At 42.0% G+C, this 14,074-nt stretch overlaps 1 protein-coding gene across 1 annotated transcript in view; it reads right to left on the minus strand.

The window, feature by feature from the left end:
• tnnc1 (troponin C1, slow skeletal and cardiac type) overlaps positions 1-14,074 on the minus strand; it is a 34,966-nt gene extending 20,892 nt beyond the window's left edge. Inside the window, exon 1 of the mRNA XM_033037285.1 lies at positions 13,950-14,074. Within this exon, the coding sequence (XP_032893176.1) occupies positions 13,950-13,973 (24 nt within the window). The 5' untranslated portion in view covers positions 13,974-14,074. The remainder of the gene's footprint in view (positions 1-13,949) is intronic.

Raw genomic sequence — 14,074 nt, forward strand, 5'->3', positions numbered from 1 at the left:
CTGAGTATTGACATTTATCACAGATAGGAGAGATATGTGGGAAAATTCTATTTAATTTTGTTTTAGAGTAATGCAGCCTATGTAGTACTATAAATTGTATTAAAGAATGTCTGGCATATAACCATATAACCATATAACCATATAACAATTACAGCACGGAAACAGGCCATCTCGACCCCTCTAGTCCGTGCCGAACACATATTCTCCCCTAGTCCCATATACCTGCGCTCAGACCATAACCCTCCATTCCTTTCCCATCCATATAACTATCCAATTTATTTTTAAATGATAAAAACGAACCTGCCTCCACCACCTTCACTGGAAGCTCATTCCACACAGCTACCACTCTCTGAGTAAAGAAGTTCCCCCTCATGTTACCCCTAAACTTCAGTCCCTTAATTCTCAAGTCATGTCCCCTTGTTTGAATCTTCCCTACTCTCAGTGGGAAAAGCTTTTCCACGTCAACTCTGTCTATCCCTCTCATCATTTTAAAAACCTCTATCAAGTCCCCCCTTAACCTTCTGCGCTCCAAAGAATAAAGCCCTAACTTGTTCAACCTTTCTCTGTAACTTAGTTGCTGAAACCCAGGCAACATTCTAGTAAATCTCCTCTGTACTCTCTCTATTTTGTTGACATCCTTCCTATAATTAGGCGACCAAAATTGTACACCATACTCCAGAATTGGCCTCACCAATGCCTTGTACAATTTTAACATTACATCCCAACTTCTATACTCAATGCTCTGATTTATAAAGGCCAGCACACCAAAAGCTTTCTTTACCACCCTATCTACATGAGATTCCACTTTCATGGAACTGTGCACAGTTATTCCCAGATCCCTCTGTTCACCTACATTCTTCAATTCCCTACCATTTACCATGTACGTCCTATTTTGATTTGTCCTGCCAAGATGTAGCACCTCACACTTATCAGCATTAAACTCCATCTGCCATCTTTCAGCCCACTCTTCCAACTGGCATAAATCTCTCTGTAGACTTTGAAACTCTTCTTCATTACCCGCAACCCCACCTATCTTAGTATCATCTGCATACTTACTAATCCAATTTACCACACCATCGTCCAGATCATTGATGTACATGACAAACAACAGTGGACCCAACACAGATCCCTGTGGCACCCCACTCGTCACTGGCCTCCAACCTGACAAACAACCATCCACCATTACTCTCTGGCATCTCCCATTCAGCCACTGTTGAATCCATCTTGCTACTCCACCATTAATACCCAACCATTGAACCTTCTTAACCAACCTTCCATGAGGAACCTTGTCAAAGGCCTTACTGAAGTCCATATACACAACATCCACTGCTTTACCCTCATCAATTTCCCGAGTAACATCTTCAAAAAATTCAAGAAGATTAGTTAAACATGACCTTCCAGGCACAAATCCATGTTGACTGTTCCTAATCAGACCCTGTTTATCCAGATGCTTATATATATTATCTCTAAGTATTCTTTCCATTAATTTGCCCACCACTGACGTCAAACTAATAGGTCTATAATTGCTAGGTTTACTCTTAGACCCCTTTTTAAACAATGGAACAACATGCGCAGTACGCCAATCCTCCGGCACTATTCCCGTTTCTAATGACATTTGAAATATTTCTGCCATAGCCCCTGCTATTTCTACACTAACTTCCCTCAATGTCCTAGGGAATATCCTGTCCGGACCTGGAGACTTATCCACTTTTATATTTCTCAAAAGTGTCAGTACTTCCTCTTCTTTGATCCTCATAGTTTCCATAGCTACTCTACTTGTTTCCCTTACCTCACATAATTCAATATCCTTCTCCTTGGTGAATACCGAAGAAAAGAAACTGTTCAATATCTCCCCCATCTCTTTTGGCTCTGCAGATAGTTGGCCACTCTGACTCTCTAATGGACCAATTTTATCCCTCGTTATCCTTTTGCTATTAATATAGCGGTAGAAACCCTTCGGATTTACTTTTACCTTACTTGCCAAAGCATTTAACGAGCATTGATGTATAAGGTTGAACAGGTTAGGTCTTTATTCTTTGGAGCGCAGAAGGTTAAGGGGGGACTTGATAGAGGTCTTTAAAATGATGAGAGGGATAGACAGAGTTGACGTGGATAAGCTTTTCCCACTGAGAGTAGGGAAGATTCAAACAAAAGGACATGACTTGAGAATTAAGGGACAGAAGTTTAGGGGTAACATGAGGGGGAACTTCTTTACTCATAGAGTGGTAGCTGTGTGGAATGAGCTTCCAGTGAAGGTGGTGGAGGCAGGTTCGATTTTATCATTTAAAAATAAATTGGATAGTTATATGGACGGGAAAGGAATGGAGGGTTATGGTCTGAGTGCAGGTAGATGGGACTAGGGGAGAATACGTGTTCGGCACAGACTAGAAGGGCCGAGATGGCCTGTTTCCGTGCTGTAATTATTATATGGTTATATGGTTATATGTTGTAGACTTTCGTCCCAAATATCATTCATTATAGGTTGAGCTAATTCATTTTCCCATGTTTGTCTATATAATTCCGTCAACGGGACCTCACTATCTAAAAGAGTATTATAAATGTGAGATATTAATTTATCTGTATTAGGATGTTTATTCAAACATTCATCAAGAGTCTCTGGCTCTCTAGTTCTATAACCTTGTGTATGTAATTTAACATAATCTCTAAATTGGAGATATCTAAAAAGGTTATTTGAGTGTAGTCCATAATTCTGTTGTAACTCCTTAAATGAAAGAAAAATACCTTTCCTATAAAGATGTCCCACCTTTATAATTCCATAATTTTTCCATTGTATAAAACCTTTATCCAACACAGAGGGTTTAAATGAAGGGTTATTTATAATGGGAAGAAAGAGTGATAAATTATCCAATTTTAAAGTCTTTTTTTAATTGTTTCCAAATTCGTATACCACTATATATTATAGGGTTTTCACTATAGGTTTTTAAATTCAGTTTTCTGGGAGCTAACAGAATCGAGCCAATTTCAAAAGGCAAACAATCTTCCTTTTCCATCTTTAACCAGTCTGGTTGCTGGTCCATATCTTCCAACCAGAAGTTCATATTTTTAATATTAACTGCCCAGAAGTAAAACAGAACATTTGGTAGAGCTAATCCTCCATTCGTCTTGGATTTACATAAATGTTTTTTACTTATTCTATGGTTCTTATAATCCCAAATAAAACTTGTGACAATAGAATCAACTTTAAAAAAAAAAAAATGTGGAAGATATATCGGGATTGATTGAAAGAGGTACAGTAATTGCGGAAGAAAGATAATTTTTAAAGCATTAATTCTTCCAAACATTGAGATAGGAAGTGTTTTCCAATACTGAATGTTCTTATGCAGTTTATTAAGTAATGGCGGGAAATTTAATTTAAATAAGGAATTATATTTCTTAGTCACATAAATTCCTAGATATTTAAATTTTTTGTTGACTATTTTAAAGGGGGATTGTTGCAATGTATGTAAGTTGAGTTCCGTTATTGACATAATTTCACTTTTGTTCCAATTAATTCTATATCCTGAAAATGAGCCAAATTGAGATAAGATTTAACAGGTTTGGGATGCTAGTTTCTGGGTTTGTGATGTATATTAATACATCATCTGCATATAAAGAAATGTTATTAACTGTATCTTTAGTATTATACCCATATATTTCTGGGTGGACTCTAACACTTTCTGCCAATGGTTCAATAGCAAGGGCGAATAATAACGGGGATAGTGGACATCCTTGTCTACAACCTCTAGATAAATTAAGTTTAGGTGATAACATTTGGTTTGTCAGTATTCTAGCTGTTGGGTAAGTATATAAAAGCTTAACCCATGTGCAGTACTTCTAGCCCAGTTGAAATCTTTCCATCACCGAAAATAAATAGGGCCATTCCACCTGATCAAATTCTTTTTCAGCGTCTAGCGAAATGATTGCTAGATCTACATTAGCTATTCTATTTGAATATATAATATTAAATAATCGTCTCAGATTATAAGATGAGTAACGTTTTGGAATAAAACCTGTTTGATCAGGGTGTATTAATTTATGAATCACTAAACTTAATTTATGGGCTAGAATTTTAGTTAATACTAGACCAAGTGCAGACCCGTTGGGTCTTTTCCCCCAACATGCGGTTGTGGGGGGGGGGGGGAGGCGGCACGCAGCGTCACACACACTAACTATCCCCCCCCCCCCACACTCACGCTAATTACCCCCTTGATATTATATTAATATTATTAATTTGCTCCTTTTACCCCATAACCACCCTATCTACTGACGCATAGCCCCCAACTTGCAGTCACATCTAGAGAGGGGGGGGGGAGAGGGGGGAGGAGGAGAGGGGGGAGAGGAAAGGGGGGGAGAAGAGAGGGGGGGAGGAAAGGGGGGGGAGAGGAGAGGGGGGGAGAGGAGAGGGGGGGGAGGGGAGGAGGGGGGAGGGGAGGAGGGGGGGCGGGAGGGGGGAGGGGAGGAGGGGAGGGGAGGAGGGGGGGAGGGCGAGGAGGGGGGGAGGGGAGGAGGGGGGGAGGGGGGGGGGGGGGGGGGGGGGAGGGCGAGGGGAGGGGGGGGGGGAGGGGAGGATGGGGAGGAGGGGGGGGAGGACCGAGGGGGGGGAGGAGGACGGGGGGGAGGAGGAGGGGGGGGAGGAGGAGGGGGGCAGGAGGAGGGGGGCAGGAGGAGGGGGGGAGGAGGAGGGGGGGGAGGAGGAGGGGGGGGAGAAGGAGGGGGAGAGAAGGAGGGGGGGGGAAGGAGGGGGGGAGAAGGAGGGGGGGAGAGGGGGGGGGAGAGGGGGGGGGGAGAGGGGGGGGAGAGGAGAGGGGGGAGAGAGGAGAGGGGGGGAGAGGAGAGCGGGGAGGGGAGAGGAGGGGGGAGGGGAGAGGAGAGGGGGGGAGAGTGTGTGGGGGGGGAGGACAGGGGGGGAGAGGAAAGGGGGAGAACCTAAAAGCCATTTTAGAACCAAAAAAGACACATTTTGCAAGCATTGTAGAACCAAAAGAGACACTTTTTGCAAACATTTTAGAACCAATAAACACTTTTTGCAAACATTTTAGAGCCAATAGACACATTCTGCAAGCGTTTTAGAACCACTAAGGACACTTACATTTCAGTAGACATGTGTTCAGTGTTATTCACAGCTCAGAGAAATGTGACCCTCTGCCTTCCTCCAGCTTGCAGGCACTGATTGAGCACACCACTTCCTGGTTTTATAGTCCCTCCCCCCTGCCGCCAGCAGGGGCAGCAGAGAGAATGGGGAATTTTGTAAAATCATTAATATCTCTGTCATTTTTCATCGACGGGAAAAATCCTCGGCACACATATGGCGGAGAGGGGCTCTGAGCAAGGTGACCAAAAATTACAGCCGTAGGTGGCGCCGTTCTCTCGGAAATCGCAGCACAGATGGCCAAAACCAGTCAAGAACAGACATTTAGTAATATAGATTTTCTGATCAGTGTTTAAGAGAGAAATTGCTCAATATGAACCTGGGTCTTCAAGGTCCTTATCTGTTTTTGGTATAAGTGTTATTGTTGATTCGTTTAAAGTTTCTGGCAGTTTCTGTTGAGTAAAAGCATAATTATACAATGTCTGTAGACGTGGAGAAATCAGATCACAAATGTTTTTCTAAAATTCAGAGCTTAGGCCATCAGGGCCTGCGGCCTTTCCATTTTTTTTTAAAGATCTAATAGACTCTTCGATATCTTTTACTGTTATTTCAGCACCTAGTAATTCCCTCTCTTTCAGATCTAAACCTGTAAGATTACATTTCTGTAAAAATGATTCCATTCTTGCAGAACGTTCTGTCATTTTGGTTGAGTAAAGTGTTTGATAGTATTGTAGAAATCTGTAATTGATATCCTTGGGCAATGTTAGTATTTCTCCCATATCTGATCTAATTTTGTAAATTGTTTTTTCCTCATCCAGTTTTCGAAGTTTTTGTGGTTTGTCACCGAATTCAAAATGTAATTGTTTAGGATGTTGTTAAAGTTTTATGACTTGGTCTGAATATATTTGGTTTAACTTATATTTGAGTACAGCAATTTTATTGTGTTTTATCATAGAGGGTGCAGCCGCATTCTCTATATCTAATTGCCTTATTTCCATTTCCAGTATCTGTTGTTTAGTCCGATTCTCTTTATTATGAAAGGCTTGGGAGGAGATTAACGCTCCTCGTACAAATGCTTTAAATGTTTCCCAGAGAAGGGAGGCAGAAGTTTCAGGGTGGTCATTGGACTCGAAAAACATATTGATCTGTGTAATAAGATATTCATGACATACTTTTTCATTTAAAATTTGAGGGTTAAGTCTCCATTGTGTCTGCTTCTCGGTCATTCCATTTAGTTTAATCATGAATGTTAAAGGTGCATGATCCGAGATTATAATATTATGATATTTCGAGTTGTAGGTAAATGGGATGAGTTTAAAGTCTACTAAAAAATATTCTATTCTTGAATAGGTTTTGTGTACCGGTGAGTAAAATGAATATTCTCATGAATATTTTCATCCGGATGGGTTTTCGATTCTTTGATGTTGGTAGTATTAATATATGAATTTAGTAATGCACTTGTCTGGGATTTTAATTTCCTTTGTCTTGATGATCTGTCTAAATAAGATTCTAATGTAAATTTAAATCTCCACCAATTATTAAATTATGTTGTGTAAATTCCGGGATAGTATTGAGTGTTTTCTTGAAAAACAAAGGGCTGTCAAAATTTGGTCCATAAACATTAAGAAGAATCACTTTAAAAAATATATAACTCACCCATTAATATAATATATCTGCCATCGATATCCGCTATAGATGATGTATGTTTAAAAGGTATACCTTTACGGATTAGAATTGCAACAGCTCTAAACTTATGAGAGAATGAAGAGTAATACGTTTTAGCAATCCATTTTGCTATCAATCTATGTTGCTCTTCCTTTTTAAGGTGAGTTTCTTGAAGGAATATTATATCTGCTTTAAGTTATTTTAAATGTGCTAGTATTTTACCTCTCTTGATTGGTTCATTAATTCCCTTAACGTTCCAACTACAAAATGTAATTCCTTCACCCCCAATTTTCATATTAACATCTTGCATCTTATGGGTAGGGTGGTCTATAAAAGAGCAGATGGTTGCTCCTTTATAACATGTTATGTAACATTTTACAGTACAACTTGATTATTGAAACAAGGACAGCTTTAATTCTTGATTTAAAAAAATGTATATTACAATGACCCCAATCATCCCATTCCAACCACTCATTACTCTTGACTCAACCAAAATTATTTCTGAAATATTGGTCATAAATTTGGTGCAAAAATGCTCCCAAATAAGGCTCAGAATGCAGCAGAGATGATCTAAAATCCCAGAGCTTCCAGGGCCCTTAAGCGGGAAGTGCGCTGCGTGCACTTATTTCACATAACGTTTTGTAATCCTGCCATGCCACCCACCTTTTTGAAAATCTTCGTACGGGCCTGGCCTTAGAGGGAGTAACAAGCAGGATAGACAAAGAGGAGTTTGTGTATGTTATTTACATGAATTGTCACAAGGCTTTTGATATGGTGCCGCGCACCGGGCTGCTAAACAAGATAAGAGCCCATGGTATTAGAGGCAAGGTACCAGCATGGACAGAAGATTGGCTGACTGGCAGAAGGCAAAGAGTGGGAATAAAGGTAGTCCTTTATGGTTGGCTGCTGGTGAATAGTAGTGTTTCACAAGGGTTGGTGTTAGGCCCACTACTTTTCACATTATATGTTAATGATCTAGGTGATGGAATTGATGGCTTTGTGGTCAAGTTTGTAAATGATACGAAGATAGGTGGAGGGGCAGAGAATGTTGAGGAAACAGGGAGTCTGCAGGAGGACTCGACAGGTTGGGGCAAAGAAGTTGCAAATGGAATACAGTGTACCAAAGTGTACGGTCATGCACTTTGGTAGAAGGAATAAAGGTGTAGACCTATTTTATAAATGTGAAGAGGATTCAGCGATCAGTGGTGTAAAGGAACTTGGAGGTTTTGGTGCAGGATTCCCAAAAGGTTAATTTGTAGGTTTAGTCGATAGTAAGGAAGGCAAATGCATTGCTATCATTCATTTCATAAAAGCAAGGATGCAACGCTGAGGTTTTACAAGGCGCTGGTCAGTTCACATTTAGAATATTGGGAGCAGTTTTGGGCCCCATATCTGAGGAAGGATGTACTAGTGTTGGAGAAGGTCCAAAGGAGGTTTATGAAAATGATCCCTGGGTAACATATTGTGTTAACGTATTGTTGAAGAAGGAACTGCAGATGCTGGAAAATCGAAGGTAGACAAAAGTGCTGGAGAAGCTCAGCGGGTGCGGCAGCATTTATGCAGCGAAGGAAATAGGCAACGTTTCGGGCCAAAACCCTTTGGTATGATGGCCGTTTGATGGCTGTGGGCCTGTACTTGCTGGAGTTTATAAGGATGAGGGGAGGGGGGATTTCATTGAAACCTACCAAATAATGAAAGGCCTGGATGGAGTGAATGTGGAGAGGATGTTTCCAGTATTGGGAGAGTCTAATACTAGAGGGCACAGCCTCAGAATAAAAGGTTGCACCTGTAGAATGGAGATGAGGAGGAATTTATTTAGTTACTGTATAGAGTGGTGAATCTGTGGAATTCATTGCCACAGATGTCTGTGGAGGCCAAGTCATTGGGTATTTTTAAAGCAGACGTTGATTGGCAAGGGCGCCAAAGGTTATGTGAGAAGGTGGCAGAATGGGGTTGAGAAGGCAAAATAGATCTGCCATGATTGAATGTAGGCACAGACTTGGTTGGCTGAATGGCCTAATGGTCAATAGTCCTATGACACTTGACACTATGACCAAGCATCGCATGCCTGCACTTTGATCCATGTTCTTTGTACAGTACTTGCAGATAATGAATAAAGGTTTGCAGGCTTTGTGTTTATTTACTTTGCTGCTGTGGGCTCAGTTACATACACTGTACCTAGGGGGCGCTGACCTGTGCGCGGCTGCCCAGCCAGCAGCTGTCCGTCTTTTCATCTTTTTTTTATTTTTAGTTAGTTAAAGTGTTTTTGTTTCTGGAGTTCTAGACTTTTTTATGTGGGGGGTGGGGGGGGGGGGGGGAAGGGGGAAACTACCTTTCAGGGTCCCTACCTGGTCGGAGAGGCAGCTTTTCTCCGGGCTGCAGTTTCGACCCGTCCTCGCGGCCTACCAGCGGGCCTGGAGCGGCGTTTCCTGTCGGGGACCGCCCAGAACCACGGCTTCGGCAGCGGCACAGCGCTGGAGCGCTATCGTGGAGCGGGCGATGCCTTGTCCGGGTCGCCGCGCTGGAGCTCCGGTGAGCTGAAGACCGCCGGGAACAACATCGCGGAGCTGCGGGTCTGAGGAGCGACCAGCTGCGGGCGGCGGCGCCGAACTGTACACCGGGAGCCTGGGATCTCGTGACGAGATCACCAGTAGTGGAGCTCCAACCGGCGCGGCCTTGTTGGCTTTGGAAGCCGCGGCCTCCAGTATGAAAACGGCCGTTCCAGGTGTCCCAAGCCGCTGTGAGGATTCTCCCGACGCCGGAGCACCATCACCCGGCGAGAACGGCCAGGAACATCGGGCCTCCGTAGAGGCAACTGTGGAGGCCTCAATTGGCTCGACTATGGGTGAACTGGGGTTGGGGACTGGACTTTGTGCCTTCCCTCATGGTGGGAGCCATTGTGGGGGGATGTTCTCTATGTTTAAATCTCTTATTAATGTTATGTCTGTATTCTTTTTTTATGTGCTGCATTGGCAAGAAGCATTTCACTACACCTAGGTGTATGTGACCAATAAATAACCTTTGAACCTTTGAACCTTTGTACATGGAACATAGAACAGTACAGCTCTTTAGCCCACAATATCTGTGCCAAACATGACGTCAAATTAAATGAATCTCCTCTACCTGCATGTGATCCATTTCCCCCCATTCCTTGCATATGCACGTGCCTTTCTAAAAGCCTCTTAAATTGCTATACACTTACTCACTCACAGAAATACTTCCTAGGTAAGAAATTAATACCAATTTCATCCACTGGTAAACATCTGTGAGAGGAATGTGACACTTAATAACCAAAGCCATTCTGCAAGATTTATTAAAACAACAATGAATTTACTTTATATTCTGAGACCATTCCCAGCAGTGATAGTAATGGGTATTGCAGATTGCATTAGAAATTAAAAGATTCTTTATTGGAAAGCATCAACAGTGTATTAAAACACATTTTCATCTATCACACATTCTCATTAATATCCCTTCTATATCCCAGCTTCGCAGCATACAGAATATACACACAGTCTAAATGGATTTATTTTTAACTTTGCACTTTTGATGGGGAACCTCAGCTGTCAGCAACATGCCAGAAATACAAGCATGTGCCGTGGCTGATTTTCTAAACAATATTTAAGATAGTTAGGAAATCAAGTACTGATATGGTCAACATATTATCATCTGCTAAAACCATAGGTGACGTTTCGGGTCAAGACCCTTCTTCAGACTGATGTCGGGGGGTGGTGCGGGTAAAACTGTCGGGAGGGGCGGGGGATTTTTCCCGCCTGCCCCCCCTACATCTATCTGAAGAAGGGTCTCGACCCGAAACGTTGCATATTCCTTCTCTCCATAGAAGCTGCCTCACCTGCTGAGTTTCTCCAGCATTTTTTGTCGACCTTCATTAAAGCTGGGAATATTTTTGGAGTCTTAGCTGTTTAATTATGTTTAACCATTCACAAATGAATGTGGCAGGGCTGTGGAACTTTAAACTGATCTGTTATTCTAGAATTATGTAGGTCCCATAATTATATCTAATTTCTCACTTCAGCCACGTGTTCCTTTTCCTGCTGATGATGTTCTTGATCTGCCTTAGACGTTCAGGAAGGAGATCAAGAACCTTGTGTGAGCCAGGGAAAGAGGTTGAGAAACTTGTGGCACAGTTTCAGGACAATTACCTCACCATTAAGTGTAGGAAGGAACTGCAGATGCTGGTTTAAACCGAAGATAGACACAAAAAGCTGGCGTATCTCCTGATTTGGTTCGAGACCCGTTTTCAGACTGAAGAAGGGTGTCGACCCATAACGTCACTTATTCCTTCTCTCCAGACATGCTGCCTGACCCATTGAGTTACTCCAGCTTTTTGTGTTCGACCTCACCATTAATGTTGGCAAAATGGAAAAGTTAGTTATTGATCAAAAGAGGCAAGGTGCTGAACAACACCCCTGTCCTCATCAATGGAGCTGCTGTAGAGAGGGTTGACAGTTTTAAGTACCATAGTATCCATATGACCAGCAACCAAATTTGGTCCTTTTACATCGATGTAGTGATCAAGAAAGTGCATCAGTCTATTTTCTTTCTTCAACATCTGAGAAGGTTTGGCTTTTCCACAAGGATTCTTTCGAGCTTCTACAGATGCGCTATTCCAACTGGATGCATGCAACTGTTCTGATCGCGACTGGGTGAACCTGCAGAGAGTGGTGAACTCTGCCCAAACCACCACAGGCTCCTCACTTCCTTCCATCCAGTCCTTCTTCATGCGTCAGGAAAGTTGGGAGAATTGTCAAGCATACCCATCACCCTGGCTATTCCCTTTTCTCTCTTCTACCTTCTGGGAGGAGACACAGAAACCTGAAATCCTGAATGTTCAGATTTAAGAAGAGCTTCACCCCCACTGCAATCACACTTGTTCCAAATATCTCATTCATACCTCATTCCCAGACAATAGACAATAGACAATAGGTGCAGGAGTAGGCCATTTGGCCCTTCGAGCCAGCACCGCCATTCAATGTGATCATGGCTGATCATCTCCAATCAGTATCCCGTTCCTGCCTTCTCCCCATATCCCCTGACTCCGCTATTTTAAGAGCCCTATCTAGCTCTCACTTGAAAGCAGAGGTGCTGCCTTGTACATTTACAATTAACTATCTTATTTGGTAACTCTGTTTAACGTTTGTTTGCACTGCCTCAGATTGCATTACAATCTTGCACCATACTGCTTTTTACACTCATCGTTGTATATAGTGTTGTATTTATAATTACTGTAAATACACTGTTTACTCTGTGAGCTTCATGTGGACAATGACTTTCATTGGGCCCTGGTGTTTATGACAATAAACTAATCTGAATGGCTTTTGCCCTTATTCATGGCTGCTGTAAGTAATCTCAGGAACAAATGCACGTTCTTTCCACCACTGTAAGATCCTAACTGTTTCTGGACTATTTTATATAGGGGCAGAACTACCAAAATAATCCAACTTCAGAACTACCAAATAATCCAAAGATAGATACAAAAATCTGGAGTAACTCAGCGGGACAGGCAGCATCTCCGGGGATAAGGAATGGGTGACATTTCGGATGGAGACCAAATAATCCAAATTATTTATTAGCATTGCCCAGATTTGCATGTTTATTTTTGATTCTTAAATGAGTATGTTTGTAGCTGCTGCATATTTATCCTTGGATGGCACTTGTCATAAATCACAAGAAAAAATAGTTGTAACACATTGCAATATGTTGCCTGCAGGAAACGAAATGAACGGTGCAAGATACCAGAATGTCTGGTCACGTTTCCACCTTCATTTAACCTTCAGTGAAACTCCGAGCAGGGGGGGGGGGGGGGCAGCGGTTGCCTTTGTTAGGCGGCAGCACATATAAATCGGGATGCTTTAGACATGAATGGGTTCCTGACACGAAACAAGTTCCTTTAAAGTCCTGTCCGCATGTGGCCTCGGTAATACTACTCCTTGTTATTTTTAACAGTGTAAAAGACAAGACAACTGTCGAGGAGAACGAAGGCAAATACTACGGATAGTTTGCTTTTGTTCCAAGCCTTTGATTGACAGGCACATATATCCTAGACATCTTTATCTGGCTATTTGGGTCCCTTGTGGCCGGCCGTTGGGGAAGTTATCGACAAGATAACCGCCTCCGCACAACCCAAAATTAGCCTTAATCCAGAGAGCAACATCTCCTCGCATTCCTTCATGGCGAGTTCTAAGGACTACGCCCAAAGAGCATCTAAAAGTAATGAATTATAAACTCCACTAAATTAAAGTGTAAAGCGTTTGTATTTACACTGAGAAGCAATACATTGAACGCAATAGACTTTCACAATTCCGGCTAACGTTTTGGAATGAATCCCTCCAAACCTTTCGTACCCACCAAACCTTCGTTTCAGACTGTTTTATAAGTAAGCGAGATGATTTTGCAACAAAGGTCAACTGAGGGCACAACATGTAGAGCTACCTCTGATTGTTTTATATTCCCAACTGGAATAAGGCAACGCCGAGGCTGGAAATCATTCACACCTTACGCTTGGATATATCATTAATTTATTTGCAACTCCGAGGCTGCTCGTAAATTATAATTCTTCAATTAATTGATTCAAATATTAAAGGTAGACACAAAGTGCTGAGCAACTCAGCGGGACAGTCCCCTTCTTTAGACTCAAATATTATCCAAATAGTACCCCATCTCATGTGTATATTGGGCCACTTTTTTATCTGACATGTAGAGACTGGAATTGGTCTGAATCCTTGACGAATGGGTTGGTAAGTCCATGCCACCGGTCACCCTGCAATGTGATCAAGAGGGAACAACTGCCGATGCTTTTTTATCTTTGACTGTTTTTGACATCTTAAATCTAAAATTTGAATATCAAATTACATCGTGAATGGGCAAATACTAGTTTCATAAAATGCTCGTAACAGTTGTTTTAAATCATACAACAATTACAAAATGTTAAAATCAATGTAATTTAAAAGAAATGTTAGGTTATTGCGGTATTTCAATTGAGAGGATTATTTATATACCTCAACTTTATCACACGAACGTATTCTCTGATCCGCTAATAAATTTAAATTCTGTCCAAAAATAAGTTGGTCATAAATCACATTTGTGTCTTTTCCTCACAAGGGTTATCTACCAAACGATGTGTTGTTCACAACTAGAGTTAATTGAAAGCAAATGAAAGAAACTGTACACTCACCGCTGCTTTGTAAATATCTTCCATGGCCGAGGATGGATGCAGCGCTGTTGATGGACGGAGAGGCAATGGTCCCGAATCATCTTTTATAGGAGGTCCGAATTCCACGATGACCACACGCTAGGCTT

This window comes from Amblyraja radiata, chromosome 18 (genome assembly GCF_010909765.2).
Source record: "Amblyraja radiata isolate CabotCenter1 chromosome 18, sAmbRad1.1.pri, whole genome shotgun sequence".
Classification (NCBI taxonomy): Eukaryota; Metazoa; Chordata; class Chondrichthyes; order Rajiformes; family Rajidae; genus Amblyraja; species Amblyraja radiata.